At 35.5% G+C, this 13143-nt stretch overlaps 1 protein-coding gene across 1 annotated transcript in view; it reads left to right on the forward strand.

Annotated features, from left to right (window-relative positions):
• Positions 1 to 13143, forward strand: part of LOC123879013 — a 36949-nt gene that overhangs the window by 13839 nt on the left and 9967 nt on the right. The window contains exons 3-5 of the mRNA XM_045926478.1: positions 4849 to 5333; positions 8046 to 8161; positions 8552 to 8650. Coding sequence (XP_045782434.1) covers positions 4849 to 5333; positions 8046 to 8161; positions 8552 to 8650 — 700 coding nt within the window. The remainder of the gene's footprint in view (positions 1 to 4848; positions 5334 to 8045; positions 8162 to 8551; positions 8651 to 13143) is intronic.

A 13143-nucleotide genomic window follows, 5' to 3' on the forward strand; every position in this document is an offset into this window, starting at 1 on the left:
CCACGCGATTCACTTCGAGAAAAATTTAAGGAAATAGGTATCCTTACCGTAGCCTCTCAATATATTTACAACAACATAATTTTTGTAAGACAAAATATTCTTAGTTACAAGAGGGTTGGTGATCTACACAACAGGCTGACTAGACACCGTAACAGGCTTGCGACTCCTACGCTCCGTCTCAGGAAGGTCCAAAAGTCATTTGTGGGAATGGGTATAATCTTCTATAACAAAATTCCTCAGTCAATTTTGGACTTGCCTTTACACAGGTTCAAAAAATCTATTAAAAATATGCTCTTGAGAAAAGCATATTATACTATCGAAGATTATGTAAATGATAAAAAAGCGTGGATTTGAACTTCGATTCGCTCCAGCAATGCGCAGGACTTCAATTGCTTTTATACATGGCATAATATTGTATATCAAATCTTTGAAAAGAGCAACCGCCGAGTTTCTTGCTGGTTCTTCTCGGTAGGAAAGGCATTCCGAACCAGTGGTAGATGCTTTTGACGATTCGAAAGAACTTGTAAAAGTCTAATTGAATAAAAACATTTTGAATTTTGAATTTTGAATTTTGAATACGACAACGTAGGCTTATGGCATTCTTATATTCCGACAGTGGCATTATCATCCTCACAGGTTTATATAAAAATCTTTTCTTGACCTTTTGGAGGTCGGTCATTATAATATTAAGTATGGATGTGACAATATTATTATAACTGAAAAATAATGATTTTCGGAGTTTTTCCTTCATTTGTGCTGTATTACTTCTTACTAAATTTCTAGTGTCTAGGTCAACGGGAAGTAGGTCGAATTTAGTAAAATCTAGTTAGGACAAAATAGGTCCAACAGAGGCAAGTGTCAAAATATGCAGCCTAAATGGCCATATTTTTTGAGACCTCCACGCGCTCCTTAGAAAATAGGTATTAGACAGGACAGACGGGCAAAGCTTTGATACTTTAACAGTTATTTTTTTCCTTTTGAGGTACGGAACCCTAATATTAGTTTAATTTAATAATATACATCCAATGGAAGGTCATATTCATAAGCATGACGGAGACCAACCTAAAATTCAAAGTCAACATACAAAAATTACATTTACATACAAAAAAACTATTTTTAATCAAAAATCGGAACTAATCACACTAATATTATAAAGGCGAAAGTTTGTATGTGTGTGTGTGTGTGTGTGTGTGTGTATGTTTGTTACTCCTTCACGCAAAAACTACTGGACGGATTTGGCTGAAATTTGGAATGGAGATAGATAATATCCTGGATTAGCACATAGGCTACTTTTTATCCCGGAAAACCAAAGAGTTTTCACGGGATTTTGAAAAACCTAAATCAACGCGGACGAAGTCGCGGGCGTCAGCTAGTTAATTATATTTAAGTATAATTCTTTACATAATTTATGACAGCTAACTATGTATATTAAAATAGTCTGAGTATTTATATAAATCAAATTTGAACTAGAAACTAAAATACATACGGGAAAATCTTGAACGGTAAAAGGTTCGTATTTTTAGGATTCCGTACGTCAAAAGAAAACCAGTGAAGGTTACAGTAACTACAAAAAAGCTGATAACTTTCAAACGGCTGAACCGATTTTAATGGATTATAGCTAAGAACACTTTCGATCAAGCCACCTTTCAAACAAAAAAAAAACTAAATTAAAATCGGTTCATTAGTTTAGGAGCTACGATGCCACAGACAGATACACAGATACACAAGTCAAACTTATAACGCCCCTCTTTTAAAAAGGAACCCTTAAAGAATCACTTCTTTGTCTGTCTGTCTGTTCGTCTGTCTGTCGTGTATGTTAAGACTCAAGACATCCAATAGGGTACTTCACTACTTCCGATTGACCTAGAATCATGAAACTTAGCATATAGGTACTACTTACTAGGTAGGTCTTATACACAGATTTAGGAAAAAGACTCTTCTTATAGCACAAGTAAAGGAAAAAGTCCGAAAACCGTGAATCTTTACATTACATCACAAAAAAAAATTAAAATGTGTTCACGAAAAAAAATTACTATAAATAAAAAAAAAAATTTTTTTAACCCAAAAGAAGGAAAGGAAAGACCCAAAAAGAAGGATGTTATAAGTTTCACGTGTGTATCTGTGTATCTGTCTGTTGCATCGTAGCTCCTAAACTAATGAACCGATTTTAATTTAGTTTTTTTTTGTTTGAAAGGTGGCTTGATCGAGAGTGTTCTTAGCTATAATCCAAAAAAATCGGTTCAGCCGTTTGACAGCTATCAGCTCTTTTCTAGTTACTGTAACCTTCACTTGTCAGAGGTGTTAAATTTTTAATTTACACTTATAGATAAATATTTCCTTGTTAAATCTTCTCAGTAAAATCTATTTCCCGTTAATATTGTTATTCTAACATACTACTTGATAATTTGTACTTGATTAGTTGTTAGTAATATTTGCATTCATTTTAGTATATATCATCATCATCATCATCATCAGCCTGTGGACATCCACTGCTGGACATAGGCCTTCCCTAAAGAGCGCCACCACACCCGGTCCTCAGCCTTCCTCATCCAGCCACTTCCCGCCAGCCGCTTTATATCATCGGTCCATCGTGCTGGAGGGCGTCCCACACTACGTTTGCTTAAACGCGGTCTCCACTCAAGGACTTTAGTATATATATTATAATTAAATTGTTTATCCGTACAATAACTGAACGTAATATGATGCAATATAACGTATCGACGTAATCTAAAACGGTCAAATTGACGGTTCAAATTTTATTGTATATTCGTTAATTTTTTAAGCTGTTACGGAAGCTTGACGGTAAGTATCTAATTTTAACATCTAATATTATTTATACTTTAGTTTTCCTTATAAACCCAGTTATTTGGTAATTTTAGATGACAAGTTTTTCGGGAGTTTTGCAAATTGGTGGTTTTATAGATTTAAATTAAAATTTGCAAAACTCCCGGAAAAATTACCAGATAAGCCCCTTTTTGAGCACGAAATGACTGGACTATTATCTGACTTAAGGGGCATGAGACGGGTCTGCCCGCGAAATTCAAATTTAATTTGGTTTTTCGCATTTTTTTAACTAATACGACAACGTAGGCTTATGGCATTTTCAATTGCGACAATGGCAGTATCATCCTCACAGGTTTATATAAAAATCTTTACTTGAAAGGGTCCAGTTTAAGAAATTAGCTGTATATCGACTTTGGTCGATACTAGAGCTAGTTTCTTAAAAAAACCAACTCAAATTAAATTTGAATTTCGCGGGCAGACCCGTCTCATGCCCCTTAAATGATAAACAAATGCTATACCTATTACCTATGTGTAATTTTAGTGAGTTACTCATGCACCCACCGGTTTCTTCCACTAGTGGGTGCAAAGGGAATTCGTATTTCCCCATACACCCACTGTGAGGGTTGGAATTAAATTTTAAAATATGTATGTTGATTCATAGTATAACTAGCCGATGCCCGCGACTTCGCCCGCGTGGATTTAGGTTATTCGAAATCGCGTGGGAACTCTTTGATTTTCCGGGATAAAAAGTAGCCTATGTGCTAATCCAGGATATTATCTGTCTCCATTCCCAGCCAAATCCGTCCAGTAGTTTTTCGTGAAGGAGTAACAAACATACACACACACACAAACTTCCGCCTTTATAATATTAGTGTGAAGTGTTATAATTATACAATAGTAGATAAATAGATGGTATAATAGTATAGTAGTATAATAGTAAATAGAGTAAGGGTGAGATCTATAGAGCGCGCTCTGCCTTTGCTTAGACTTAAGACAGAGTTAAAACGAGACAGAGCTATATCTCTCACATAAATCTGCCTCGTTTTAACTCAATCTTAAGTCAGAGCAAAGTCAAAGTGCGCTTTATAGATTTCAGCCTAAGAGTCTTCGGGCAGAGGGATTTTGGATGAAAGTTTAGTTCACATACTAAGCTGCAAAATGGTTGCAAATTAGATTCACCATCAAACAAAGAAAGTTCAGTGAAATTTGACACATCGCAGTCAATATTTGAGTTTGTATGCCTTTACCTACTTTCCCATTTACTCTATTTACTTAAATACTTAAAGGGCTTGTAGCCATACTAAAATGACTTGTCCCCACTTTGTACGGGTGAATTTTTGCCTGATGGGTGGCTTCGGCCGTGGCTAGTTGCCACCCTACCGGCAAAGCCTGCCGCCAAGCAGTTTAGCGTTTTGGTACGATACCGTGTAAAACCAAACGGGTATGTGTTTAATAAAAACTGCCGTACCGCTTCCAGGTCCGTTTCCATCTCAGACTGTATCATCACTTACCACCATTTGAGACTGCAGTCAAGGGCTAACTTGTATCTGAATAAAAAACCGGCCAAGTGCGAGTCGGACTCGCGCACCGAGGGTTTCGTACTCGGGTATTTTTTTGACATTTTGCTCGATAAATCAAAATCCATTATGCATAAAAATAAATAAAAATCTGTTTTACAATGTACAGGTAAAGCGCTTTCATATTATGATACCCCACTTCGTATAGTTATCTTACATTGAAAATTTAAATACATTTTTAATTTTTTTTAATGATGTAACCACAAATTCAGTTTTTGGATTTATTCCTTTACTTGTGCTATAAGACCTACCTAACTGCCCAATTTCATGATTCTAGGTCAACGGGAAGTACCCTAAAGGTTTTCTTGACAGACACGACGGACGGACAGACGGACAGACAGACATAACAAAGTGATCCTATAAGGGTACCATTTTTCCTTTTGAGGTACGGAACTCTAAAAAAATAGGAACCCGAAGTATTAACAAATAGACTATTAGAAGGAAAGAAAAAAGATTGGTTTAATTTTTATTTTTCCCTTGTCCACAGAGCAATGGCAAGAAAGAAAGATAGTGACAGCGGTGGCATAGACACCATAACGATCTCGACATCGGACGGAGGCAAGAAAAAAAAGATGAAGAAAAAAAAACAAAAGCCGGCAAAGATCCAACTTATTCAGCCAGTCATGATGCCAGTAAACAAGATGGAGGAGAAAGGTCCTACAAGGGTCCAATCGTGGGTTATTGGGGATTTAGAAGGAGACAGTAGTCGTATTAGGGGTCAAAAGGAGTATAGAAGTACAGAGGTCACAGAAAAATCTATTAGTGGTGTCGTAAAGGATGAAAATGATACAAGTAGTCATATATCAGAACTGAAGGGATATAATGGGGTTACTGGGGAAAAGGGTAGAAAGGGGAGGGGTATTTTGACCCAAATGTGGGGTATAGGGGAGAAAGCACTGGATGCGGTGGCAGAGCATGCGTTAGAAAGTGAGAATGCTGAAAATGGTCTAGTTGACCGGAGTTCTATTGCAGGTTGGTTTTGGTGCATGTTTAGTTTAATTTCTTATTAGTTTAATACATACATGGTGAAACCAGAACGCTAAGAAAAACGGAGACAGGTACTGATAAGTAATTACTGATAAGATGCCATGAAGAAACTATGTTTTTTTAAATCCTCTATATTTTAAAAGTTCACAATATATTGGAAATAAAACATCTGACTGACGCTAGAGGTCAACGAGCGTTCTGAATAGGCGTAAAACAGTTATTGGCATCGGATTAAGGTATCGCTAAGTTTGCTAGCGTTCTGATTACACCGTGTATAAGTATTTAGTTTAGTTTTTAATCTTAAATTAAAAAGAGCAACCGCCGAGTTTCTTGCTGGTTCTTCTCGGTAGGACAGCATTCCGAACCAGTGGTAAATTATTTGACGGTTCAATAGCACTTGTAAAAGTCTATTTGAATAAAAATCTATTCTATTCTATCGAAATTCGGATATTTCAACCCAGCAGTCTATTTCAACGGTGAGAAGCCAACGCAGGAGATATTTTAATGCACAAATAATTCACTCTCTATTCCCTCACTCTCATAGTCCAATGGGACGACAGTCCAACACACCAGAGCGAGATCAGACGCAATACCGAGGACATTTACGTGCTCTCCGAGGCACGGGGTGAAAAACACCTAGTTTCCTAACTCCGCGCTAGTACTGAGAATTTCTTAACAGAAAAATCCAGCCCGGGATTCGAACCTACGACCTCTTTATCACTATAGACCAAAGATTAGCCAAGTGTTACGGTGGATGCGACGGGTCTGCCCGCAAAATTCAAATTTAATTTGGTTTTTAGCTATTTGTAAACTAATACGACAACGTAGGCTTATGGCATTTCAATTGCGCCAATGGTAGTATCATGCTCACAGGTTTATATAAAAATCTTTACTTGAAAGGGTCCAGTTTAAGGAATCGACTAATTTGTGAGTTATAGTCGATACTAGAGCTAATTTCTATCGGCTAATCGACTAATTTGTGAGTTATAGTCGATACTAGGGCTAATTTCTTAAACTGGACCCTTTCAAGTAAAGATTTTTATATAAACCTGTGAGGATGATATTGCCACTGTCATGTCACAAATAAAATAACCATAGCCTACGTTGTCGTATTAGTATACAAATTGCGAAAAACCAAATTAAATTTTAATTTCGCGGCAGGTCCGTCTCATGCCCTTTAAGATTTGCTGACAATGGTCATTGCGTGTGTTGAAGACTAATTAATTCTTTTTACATTGATATTATGTTTAATACTTAACACATTATGACAAATTACCTCAAGAATAATTACTTAATAATTAGTATATTTGATTTACAGGCAAAAAGACTTAAAAAGTGTTAAGGAATGGTAAAAAATACCTATTTATTCATTTATTCTGGCATGCGTGTATGTATGTGGCATGCAATCTTAGAAACGTTGCAAGTAGAACTATGTTAGATCGAGATGTATTTTTAGTTATGTTGAAATTAAGAGTTTTTAGTTCATTGTAAAAAAAATACACGCTTTATATTAATTTTATTTTACAATCGACAAGATGTGTAGATTTAAGTTTTTTAAAAATCCCGTGAGAACTCTTTGATTTTTAGAATTCCGTACCTCAAAAGGAAAAAGGAACCCTTATGGCTTATAGGATCACTTTGTTGTCTGTCTGTCTGTCAAACCAATGGGCCATAAAAAGGTAACAGACAGTCAGACGGACGCACTAGATATTAGTATGGATCAGGAGAATTATATCAAATTATACAATGAAATAAAAACTCATAATTATTTAGTACAGTAGAAAACACAGTCTTATAGGAGCATAAACTTATTTCAATTCTTTTTTAATTCTATTAACAGGGCTCCATCACTCACTTCATACAATCGTAGTTCCAATTTCATTTGAATATTAAGCAACCAAAGTCTATGAAATTTTGCAGACATATTCTAGAAACTAATATCTGTGTGTGTGGTGTTTTAGATTTTTCTAAAAATATGTAGTTTTAAAATTACAGGGGCTCAAAGATTTGTATGTAAATTTTTAAGACCGCGTAACTTTGAAACCGAATATTTTAACAGAAATCTGGAAACCACAGACATAGATATTAGTTTCTAGAATATGTCTCATGGACTTTGGTTGCTTAATATTCAAATGAAATTGGAACTACGTTTGTATGAAGCGAGTGACGGAGAGACCCCTCTTAAAGAGCTTGCCTCTATTGGAATCGTTTGTAGTAAAATAATAAGGCAAAAAATCTTCTTGTAGTATAAGTTATTATATCAGTTTTTACTTTTTTCTCTTCTTGCATACACTTACCTTATATTTAGTTACAACTTTATTTTAGTCTAGATTTTATTTGTAGGTAAGTATAGTAGAAAGAACAAATTATTGCACTTAGTATAATATGATAGTAGAATTTTATAAACTTTGTATTGACTATTACTTTTCATTTATAATTTACAAGATAATACCAGCGACTTCGTCCGCATGGATTACACAAACTTCAAACCCCTATTTTACCCAGTTAGGGGTTGAATTTTCAAAAATCCTTTCTTACCGGATGTCTACATCATAATAGCTATCTGCATGCCAAATTTCAGACCGATCCGTCCAGTACTGACCGCGTTGATAGATCAACCAGTGTCAGTCAGTTCTTTTTATGTATTAGATACAAATAAAAAACTTAAAAGTACTGAAAAATTCTCTATAATTCTAGAACAAAGAGGCAAAAAGAAGAAGAAAAAGAAGGCAATTCTGAAGCTGTTGATCTTAGGAGCCGTACTTAAAGCTAAGATTGGGACATTGCTGCAAATCCTTTCGTTTAAATTACAGGTAAAACTTTTAAATGTTAGAATATTCGCATCTTTTTCTTGCCAATGTTATATGAAAGGGACAGACAAAGTTAATTTAATTTAGAACTGTCAAACGTCGTGAGTCTTTAGGTAGAGTAGCACTTATAGTCTTTAATTTAAAATTCATTTTTCATCTTTTTTTGCAATATTAAAAAGAAAAAGATGCAGAGATATTCGAAATTCCTGAAATTCCTTAAAAGTCATTTCATGGTAATCACTTAATATCAGGTGACCGGCCTGCTCGTTTGCTCACTATTTTAATTAAAAAAAAGTCTGAGCAAAGTCAAAGTGCGCTCTATAGATCTCAACGGCAGGGTCTCCACAGCAAAAAAAATCTTCGAAATATAATATTCTCGATTTTGTTTTCCAGGTGAAATTCTTCATAATCGCGCTGATAGGTCTTGGTATCAACCTGGCCAGGTTCTTGATCGAGCTGAAGAACAAGCACCACCACCAGCAGCCACAGAAGGTAAGCAATTTTTTTTAACTATAAGTTTAAGTTGTATTTGTCTGGTAGAAGGCTTCGGCCGTGGCTAGTTACCTTCCTGCCAAAGCCGCGCCGCCAAGCGAATTAGCGTTCCAGTATGATGCCGTGTAGAAACCAAAGGGTAATGGGTTTAGTGAAAAACTGCTATATCCCTTCCAGGTTAGCCCGCTTCCATTTTAGACTGCATCATCACTTACCACCAGGTGAGATTGCAGTCAAGGGCTAACTTGTATCTGAATAAAAAAAATGCTGGCAAAAACGAAGATAGGTGATAGTACTGATGATTACTGATAAAATAACACAAAAGAAACGCAAAAAAAAATTGTAAACAAAACTTTTAAAAGTTCGCAATCATATATGTTCGCAATGTATTGCAAATAAAATATGTGACTGACGCTAGAGGTCAACGAACATTGCGTGAATAGGTGAGCCCGAGTTACCCGCTTTCTTTCTTCTCTCTGGGCTGGTCTCCGCACTTAAACGTTTCCGTCTGTTGTGCGTTAAGCGAGTTACATGCTATACATTACGGGGTTGAAAGAGACTAAATCACTAAAACCACAAATACTTATAAAGTTATTGGTATTGGATTGGGTGGAGGAATTTTAACTACGTTCGGATGCAGGCCTTGATGATGCCTTGCGATACGCTGGTAGGTGAAAGAGGATCCAGGTGAAAAAGTTATTGTGCTCTCTTCTCTCTTACCACCTTACTGGCATAACGTACCGCGAAGCAATTTAGCGTTTCGGTACGATGCCGCGTAGAAAACCATTAGATAGTGTTACTCGTACATGGGGTCTTTCACTTATTTAAAAGGGGCCTCTCCGTCACTCGCTCCATACAAACGTAGTTTCAATTTCATTTGAATATTAAGCAACCAAAGTCCATGAAATTTTGCAGACATATTATCCTAGAAACTAACATCTATGCCTGTGGTTTTCCAGATTTCTGTTAAAATATTCGGTTTCAAAGTTACGCGGTCTTAAAAAATCACATACAAATCTTTGAGCCCCTGTAATTTTAAAACTACATATTTTTAGAAAAATCTAAAACATCACAGGCACAGTTATTAGTTTCTAGAATATGTCAGCAAAATTTCATGGACTTTGGTTGCCTAATATTCAAATGAAATTGGAACTACGATTGTATGGAGTAAATGACGGCGAGAGCTCTGTTAAGATACCATCAAAATTATTATAATTACTATTTTCTTCTTATGTGAAAATACTTACTTCATAATATTAATCAGTTACAGGCATACAATATACATTTATTTACATAATTTGTGCTAACTCATATAATTTATTTATTTATGTATTTAATTGTCTGGAACTTGAATACAGTCTTACTTTCATTTTAACTCTCTTTTTCAAAATTTAGTTGAGGAATAAAGGTGAGCATAGATTTCGTGTTCAAAATGAAATATTTCCGGCATCATGATAATATGCGAAAGGCTTTATGAACTTTTGCAACTTTCTTCAAAATTGGTATAGGTAAGGCTGCCTTTAAATTATAGACGCGCCTCTAATTTGAAGGCTGCCTTATAGTAAACCTTTTTAACGGTGATTCTCAGATTTGGCGCAAATCACATATCAGGTCAATTAAAAAAATAATGAATGAAGTTACAGATGAGAATTGCATTACAAAAGAACTCTTGTATATTCAGCTACGGGTGCCCCAAAATTCAAAATTGTAACTACAAAGGTTACTTCAGAAATAATATTTTTGATATTAAAAACTCACCTCCTTCTGCGGGTAAAACAGGAGTCTCAGGAAAAATCGCTATGATTTTCAAAGAAGACGGTTTTAAACGAGCTCGAGTTTTTCACATATTATTATATACATCCTGAGAAGCAATTAAAATGCATTTTCACACGTACGAATCATTTAATTACGTCATAAAAAAATAACAAATGTTTGGCACAGAAAAAAAGTCATTACCTGCAACTGAGATGGCACCTCCAAAATATCCTTCTAGTATTCGTGTTGCCCCCCCGTTCTCCCCTGACCCGTACTAAGCCCTAATCAGTCTATCTAGGCATGGTGCGGAAAGTGGCCGTGCACTTGTAGAAAAAAAAATATTTACGCTTTTGGTGCCAAAACTGGTGTTTGGCACGACTTTTCACTCTTTGCCTTCAACATCATTTTAGGACAAATAATTAGTTTTTCTTAATAATTTTATTTTCTTTCATGTACTAATAACAACATAAGTATCTAGTTTGATGTTCATATATATTGCATTTTAAAATACGACGTTATAAAATTAAAACTGCCAAAACCTCGCTACCGTTACTATCATTACCGTAATTTACCTTCCGTTTTAAAATTGAAGGTAATGATGTTGAATTGAAGGAGGTGATGATTTTTTCAGGAAATAATGCTATACCAAAATTGTGTAATTTTCTTCATATCCTTTGACATTAAATAACTTGACAAAATATTAATCTTCAGTAATTCTTTAACTAATCAGTTGAATTAGTAGCCCATATTGTTCCAAGCAATTTAGAAATAACTATACAAAATTGTTGCACCTCGTGGTATTTCAACATTAAAAATAACCATCATATATCGATTTTAGAAACTACGAAAGAAGAAAAAAATTTAGCTCAGGCTTAAAACACAAAAAACGAAGAACTAAAGAAAGATCCAGAAAAATATGCGAAAAGTAAAGAAGTATGGAGTCCTTTCATTCCTTCTTGAATATTAGGGCTGCAGCAGTTGTTTTCTATGTCTCCCTACCTTTGGTTGCTGCTTTGTCATGGTTCCACGAGAATTCCACTCTTTTAAGGTCTGCTACAATGGGCCTCCTCTAGGAGTTGGTTGGTCGACCAGGTCTCATTCGACCGCCAGGCTGTCAGGCAGGCAGGTTTCAATAAGCGCCGCTTGAGCAGCGTTTTCTTCCTCTCTTCGCAAAATATGCCCGACCAATCGCAATCGCCTCAAAGCTATTTCCTTATTAAATGGGAGTTGCTGGCATTTGTACCACAAGTCCTCATTTCTGATCGTGTTAGCCCAGAAAATGCGGGGAATTCTGTGGATAAGCGATATAGTTATATCCACGTTTCACACCTGTATAAGAAGACTGAATTTACAAACGATTCAACAGAGAGAGCTTTAGCTTTTATAATCCAGTTATCGACATCAGCCTCGGCACCGCCGCTAGGAGAAATGATGCTACTGAGGTTACAGAACTCCTCCACCCGGTTAATTGGTTTGTATTCTAAATAAAACGGTTCTGAAGCAGTAGAACTTATCCTCATCTTCACTGTTTTCTTTGTGGTAATCGGCAGACTACTTAAGGACTACTGTGTCTTGTAGGTATTTTGGTTTGGACTTAAGGTGGAAGCGACGGGACTGCCCGCGAAATTCAAATTTAATTTGGTTTTTCGCAATTTGTAAACTAATACGACAATTAATTCTAGTATCGACTGTTCTCACAAATTAGTGAGAATAGTCGATAATAGAATTATTTTCGTAAAGATTTTTATATAAACCTGTGAGGATGTTACTGCTGTTGTCACAATTAAAATACCATAAGCCTACGTTGTCGTATTAGTTTACAAATTGCGAAAAACCAAAGGGCTAGCTTTGTATAATATATATTGTCGATGGTGTATGCCAATAATTATATTAGGCTTTTGTTTCGACGGTTTGACGAGTCTTCGAATAAAATGGCGTATCGAAATGACCATGGTTATTTATTACTTCTTGTATATTTCAGTGGCGACGAGGATGGGATTATATAAAGAACCTTTTTTGCCAACGTATTCAACATCCTGCAAACGACGAATAAGTACCACTTGTTGCGCACGGTCAAAGACTTTCTCATAATCAATGAAGGAAATTCATACATTTGCATGTCTCTATATTTTTGGACTAGTATGTTTATAGCAAATAATGCTTCGCAGGTTCCAACGCCAAATCTAAATCCAAACTGACTCTCATTGAAGTAGTTGTCACATTTATTTCTAATCCCTTGAGAGCTGATAAGTAGAAACATCTTTGGAACATGACTCATGAGGCTGATAGTGCGATATTCATTGCATTTCTTAACATTCCCAAGATGTTGCAATGATTCCTTGACATGTGTCTGCGAACATATTGTTTTCTATATATAGTTTTACAAATTCTTTTTGACTTCAGTGTCCAAAATTGATTTAACTTTATCATCAAGTAAAGTGTTGTTTAAAAGTATCATCAACTAAAGTGTTTATATACGACACCCTTCGCAGGTCTACCATTTCTATGCAAATTAAAATAATCATGTTTTCGCTCATACTGTTCTATCACCAAACATTTGTTTTCGTGATAATATGCTCTCGCAGCACGATGATTTTATACATTTCAAGTAAAAATTATAGGTGATGATATGTCTGGAATAATATTTTTGTTAAAGTTTGCAATATTTCCGTTATTAATTCTATTTACTTGATTAATGCGATGAAGAAATACGTTCTTTTTTGAAAATGAAATATTGC

This window comes from Maniola jurtina, chromosome 27 (assembly GCF_905333055.1).
Source record: "Maniola jurtina chromosome 27, ilManJurt1.1, whole genome shotgun sequence".
NCBI classification, from domain to species: domain Eukaryota; kingdom Metazoa; phylum Arthropoda; class Insecta; order Lepidoptera; family Nymphalidae; genus Maniola; species Maniola jurtina.